The sequence below is a fragment of the Haliotis rubra genome, unplaced genomic scaffold, assembly GCF_003918875.1.
Source record: "Haliotis rubra isolate DU_JTF1 unplaced genomic scaffold, ASM391887v1 Scf228, whole genome shotgun sequence".
Lineage (NCBI taxonomy): Eukaryota > Metazoa > Mollusca > Gastropoda > Lepetellida > Haliotidae > Haliotis > Haliotis rubra.
In genome coordinates this window covers 654,425-660,316 of record NW_025766314.1, presented here as the reverse complement: position 1 = coordinate 660,316, position 5,892 = coordinate 654,425, and the positions used below count along the sequence as shown (strand labels likewise).

The 5,892-nt window shown below is 39.7% G+C and overlaps 1 protein-coding gene across 1 annotated transcript; it reads right to left on the bottom strand.

Annotated features, from left to right (window-relative positions):
• Positions 1–2,504: 2,504 nt before the first annotated feature.
• Positions 2,505–5,412, bottom strand: LOC124277832 (cell adhesion molecule 3-like). Its single transcript, XM_046713545.1, has 4 exons — positions 5,295–5,412; positions 3,967–4,067; positions 3,205–3,409; positions 2,505–2,671 (listed from the first exon to the last, which is right to left on the bottom strand). Exons 1-4 carry the CDS (start codon positions 5,344–5,346, stop codon positions 2,637–2,639), a joined length of 393 nt encoding a protein of 130 aa, XP_046569501.1. The 5' UTR covers positions 5,347–5,412; the 3' UTR covers positions 2,505–2,636.
• Between the last annotated feature and the right edge of the window lie 480 nt (positions 5,413–5,892).

Here is a 5,892-nt window from a genome sequence, read left to right as displayed (position 1 = left end):
CCAAAAATTACATCCCACATTTGATCACTGACGGAAAGGAGTTACTTATATATATTCAAAATGCAGCAAAGTTATAATACACGTAATAATGAAGGATGCACGTGCGCAAACACTCATTCAATTTGAATACAATCAATTTGTCTTTAGACGCGAATCCAAGGAAGTGATGTTAGTTTCCTTTCCATGTGGATTGCGTTGCAATGTAAACAGACAGATATGCTTTGTCTTATTATTATCTAGGAACATCTGAATACTTTTCACATTGAATTTATTCGTGCAAACTGCAAAGTAGGCCCCTGTGACTGTCATAAGAGAAAAGTTTTTACTCAACAACAAAAGTTACTGGGTGGCAAACAAACATCAATTCGACATGACCTACAATATTTTCCAAATGACCCAAGTAAATGTCTTCCGATTGTTTGTGTGGTGAGGGCAATCAAATGTGTCATAAGCAGGGAATATGTGTCATAAGCTGGGAATATGTGTCATAAGCTGGGAATATGTGTCATAAGCTGGGAATATGTGTCATAAGCTGGGAATATGTGTCATAAGCTGGGAATATGTGTCATAAGCAGGGAATATGTGTCATAAGCTGGGAATATGTATCATAAGCTGGGATTATGTGTCATAAGCTGGGAATATGTGTCATAATCAGGGAATATGTGTCATAAGAAGGGAATATGTGTCATAAGCTGGGAATATGTGTCATAAGCTGGGAATATGTGTCATAAGCAGGAATATATTCCGGACTTTCCGAGTGCCGACTGCAGTTGAAAAGGCTTTAAAGCAAAGTACAGAGGACTCTGTATAATCCGACTCTTACTGGGACCGGGAAAAAATGTCGGATTATACAGTGTCGGATTATCTTGCTTGAATACTTTTCAAACAGTACCATACATTGTAACTGGCTTATATCATGAAATTAATGCTTTATAGCTATTTTCTTGGTAAATAAAGAGAACAAACAAATGCTGTATTTACATGTACACGTATATCACGTATCTTCTGTACAATATACACACATGTAAAAGTATTCATTCTCTTACTCCGCGCCTGTGCTCTGGAACTCTCTCCCATGTGCCCTTAAAAGCTCTGCCACAATTGACATTTTTAAGTCCAGACTTAAAACCCACCTTTTCTCAGTATATTATGTATAACTTCATCTGTAAACACTCCAGTGTAAATATTCTGTAGCGCTTTGAGCATGCCTTAGGGTGTGGAAGGGGCGCATTATAAATATGCATTTATTATTATTATTATTATTATGTACTACTATCACAATCATATTCACACTTTCATGAATAAGCCCATTCATCCTCACATTGGCCACTCAGCTTGTAAAAACAAAGGCACAAGAGTTCTCACACTGTGAAAGAGATTACCAGTTACAGAATGTTAGTTGTCAATTGGCCATTGACAGGTCCAATATGGGGAGAGGATGTCGGATTGTACAGATTTCGGATAATTCAATGTTTAAATGATGATAATGTAGAAGAACGCTGCCGGGACTCAAGAAATATGTCGGAATTCACAGATTGTCGGATAATTCAGATGTCGGATTATACAGAGTTCACTGTACTGCACTGCAGGCTACGCAGGTGATGGGATATCTGTTACATATGTTGACAATGGAAGCATCAGAATAGTGTTAATAGACACTGGAGAACACATGTAACTAGTAGAAACGGGAAAATGTGCGTCTTATCGCAATCGCACAGAAGAAACAAAGGTCTATTCATCTGTACCAGAGTTGCATATCGAAATAAAATGTCTGTTCCAGTAATCTCATAAAACACCATTTGCCAATCAAAGCCATCAAAGCTATTCACTGCACCATTCTAGCACAAGCGAAGCAAGGTAAGATGGAATTGATATGTTTCCGCATCCCAAATGATTAGCGAACCCTGAATTTCTGAAGTCAACAATTTTTTGTGCGACATGGGATTGGTTGATTCTTTTGTCTCCTCTGTTAAACGTGCTTTTCATTTCAATCCATATTTGTCCAATATCACGTCAAAGTCAGAAACGACAACTGTCTAGATGGATACGCTTACAAACACCTGGCACTTTCACTATTATTAACACTATTTTTTATTATTTTTAACACATGATCATAATGTAGGAATCGTGCAATCGCCTCTGCTTTTGGCAGAGATTTATTTTGAAAATCTAAAGGGTTTCTTTGCGTTTATGCATTAATTAGAACATGGCTGGGAACTTTAACATAATTTACTCGGATCTAATTATCATTAATTCCAGACAACTCATAGTTTATCCTAGTAATTGCAGTCAATGAGTTTGGCAAACTATTATGTTCGACTGCATGCGTGAAGTGCATGCATATTGTATCACTCTCAGTCTGCCTCACTGGAACCATTGTTTTAAAACTAAGAGAAATTACATCATAATTTCATTTCCTGAACTGACATCAACCTACGCCACTCGTGAAAGTTTAATTTTGTCTGATCAGGTTAACATGTGAAATGACAAGGAGAGCAAAATATCCTTTGACTGTCACTTTATTTTTCACATGACACAAAATACACGCAGCTCCTGACCAAGGAAAGGACAGATGTGTCCTCTTCTTGCTCTCCACTGTTCTTTACTCCTTCTTCCCTTTTATCATCTCTCTCAAGCTAATCCGATGATGTAGGCATGTCCAAATCCGTTCCTTAAAACCGACAACATATCAGGGTGTATTTATACTACTAATGATGCGTAAGACTTTGGGATAACAACTTGTTTATTGCATAAAGCGACGATTCTTACATCTTATCAAGCTAAAAGTGACTACAATCAAGTGATGAGACGTATATGTACATACTATATTGTGACGACCATCAGACCATTAGCAACAGCATGCAATTGATGACAAGTGGCACATAGAGACGAAGGGTGCTACATATCATCAGCGTAGGAAGTACTAATGAACCTATAGACTATATATATTAGCTCCCCATCAGCTTGTTATTTTTCCTTTTCTAATACTTTATCCCTCCTGATTTCAGGCTTCAAGGCCTCATCCATTTATGTACCACTTGTTATCAATGACATGCTGTATCTCAGCCATCTTTTGAATGATATTATCTTATCCTGTATATCCCCTCTGAATTGTTTCAAAGTGACACAGAATCTTCATGTCGTTGCAATTGTACAATGGCGTTTTCTTATGATTGTGGACAGGGTTTTGTTGTTTGTTGTTACCTGTTACAACCAGCTCCACGGGCATCAGTCTCACTGGATTAGTGTTAATCTGACACGTGTACTGACCCTGGTCAGTTTTGGTCACAGATCTTATGTGGAGGTTCCATTCGTCTAAGGAAGGTCTGTCCAAGGATATGCGTGGGTCGTCAATAATTCGCCTGTCCCCAAACGTCAATAACGTGGAGTCTTCATCTGTCCAAACTGTCTAAAAGTAATAAACATGTGGAGAAAAAAAATAAAAATAAAAAACAATGAAAGACCATAACCATCTGTGTGTTCATGCTTGTGTTATCTAAGGGTGGGGAGTTGAGCTTAACAAATGTGTGTTTGCGTGGGTACGTGTGTGTGTGCGCGCGTGTGTGTGAGTGGGGGAGATTCTGGTATGCAGCATGAGCATACCCTCTGCTCCCGTCCATCCCCTCAAGCTACAGTACTGACAATACCATAGTTCATACATATTACATATTACCCACTAATGGTGCTGGCAAGTATATTTTTACAGAGGTGTGAAGAGATGGGGGTATTGAAACAACTGTTAACTTTGAATCACTGACCGAAAAGGTTGGGTGATTGACTGTGTCATGGCGCAGAAGCGCTCTTGCAGGTAAGCACGGAGAGACTGAAAAAGTTATGTCTCTAAGAAATATCTCAGCCCCCAAAACCAACCCTGTACTAGCCGGTCTCTATACCCCATCACTCCGTTACTGACGGTTCTGACCGACATAATGTTAGGCATGTAATTGCTTTGTTATTTTGGTTTACCATGTAACGTCCCTTAAACTTGATAGTACATGGTAGTATTGCTGTTTCTCCCTCCCGAACAGTCACCGTGCTAGTGGAGGTCGAGGTCTCGGGCTCTGGGCCTGCAAGAAGAGATGAATTGCTCTTACAGACATTCAGACTTCCTTGAAGTAGTGAATTGCTTAATGGATTATAACTATTTGAAATATGAATGATTATGATAGAGCGTCTCCCAGAAACTAGACTATAAATAATACAAGTTTAGAATGACTGGGCAATTCTGGATTTCCTCAGCCTGAAGTTTAGAACTGTTCTAGGCTTCATTTGAGTGTAAACTTTTATTCTCGTACCAACAGCCCGTACAACATGGGGTCCAGCCCCGGCCAGTTTGACCACTGGATGTGGCACAATGTCACGTCGACTGCCAAGTCACTCAGTATGTCGAGCATCCTTTCCTATTCCCTGTTATTTGACGTCACAAACAGCATTATAAGTGCAATGTTATGACTCTTCGAGTGATTGGCAAGAGATATGTTGCATGCTTAGTGCAACAAACTTGAGGTTCCGGAGTTCATTTCTAACCCTCAGTAACCACAGGATGAAGACAGAATTCAGTGTGTGTGTGTGTGTGTGTGTGTGTGTGTGTGTGTGTGTGTGTGTGTGTGTGTGTGTGTGTGTGTGTGTGTGTGTGTGTGTGTGTGTGTGTGTGTGTGTGTGTGTGTGTGTGTGTGTGTGGGTGTGTGTGTCTGTGTGTCTGTGTCTGTGTCTGTGTGTCTGTCTGTGTGTATGGTCAATTAACCCCCACACGATAATATATCTGACACGCCCATTGGCGCGTACCAGTGTGGAGAAGGGGTAGCCCGACCAGTACAATGAATATTTAGACAACATTCATAAACCCTCTCTTCCTGACACAGACATAACAGATCGGTAGACATAGGTAGGCGATGGCATGATACCAACTCTTAGAACAGTAAGGGATTCGCGATGTACAAGCAGCACAGATTAGTCTCATGATTCAGACTCATAAATTCAAATTGGCTTCAAACCGGTTCGGTTAATGTTTAATTTAAGATAACTTTTTGTCATATGCAATGTCAGGATGCTGGACAACCACCACATAATTATGTTGTATATGCCAAAAGCGCTCGGAAAATTATATTACATTACCTGAAATAATCGGAAATAGAGATTAAATGTACTTCGTGACACAAGGAGATATTTTATACTTTGAAATAATCCTTGAACCTACGATCATTAATCATATATATATTTACTTTCAAACAGGCAGTATATTCAGTACATACATTAGTACATAACCATTTCAACATATTTTAAATAACACTAACCTTGACAAAAGACCAGTCCGATCAAAAACATGAATGTCCAGTATATCTTCATCCTTCCACACCAACAGAGAGTCGCCAGTATGTGCACAGGAAGTTATTACATCTCTGTGGGAAACGATAGCTGAGACTTAGGTCATGGCAATTAACGTTTGGCCCTGCTCAAATGTCACAGGCGTATTTATCCAATTTTGATGGCGAATACAGAATACCATTGTGTTGTGTTAAGAACTGCTTTGGAAAGTACTCAACAACAAAAGAAACTTAACATCCGGATATTTTGTACTTTTTGGTGGGCTTAATTCTAGATAATACATCGTAGCAGTTTCGCTACTCCATGGGCTGGACTCATCAGACAATCGGCACAGTTTGAGGATCCGTATGCAACAGACAGGCACCGTTTTAGATCTGAAGTCACACTAAAATGAATACACAACAGGGTTCGTCTTCCTCGGAACAGGTTTGAAACCTCTACCAGCAGACACTTCTTCAGAGGGAGAGTGTCAACACAGACATTCAGGAATCGGCTGATAACCTCAGAACCATACACAGAGTCTCTACACAGGAACGTCACGTACATAGAGAATACTACACGAGGTCT

Bases quoted from the DNA above. Each gene is read 5' to 3' on its own strand.
- LOC124277832 (XM_046713545.1), bottom strand. From the start codon at position 5,346: ATGAAGATATACTGGACATTCATGTTTTTGATCGGACTGGTCTTTTGT. The intron at 3,410-3,966 runs GTAAACCAAAAT...TATTACTTTTAG, and splicing joins AGTTTAAGGGACGTTACATG to ACAGTTTGGACAGATGAAGA. The intron at 2,672-3,204 runs GTAACAACAAAC...GTCGGTTTTAAG, and splicing joins CGTGGAGCTGGTTGTAACAG to GAACGGATTTGGACATGCCT.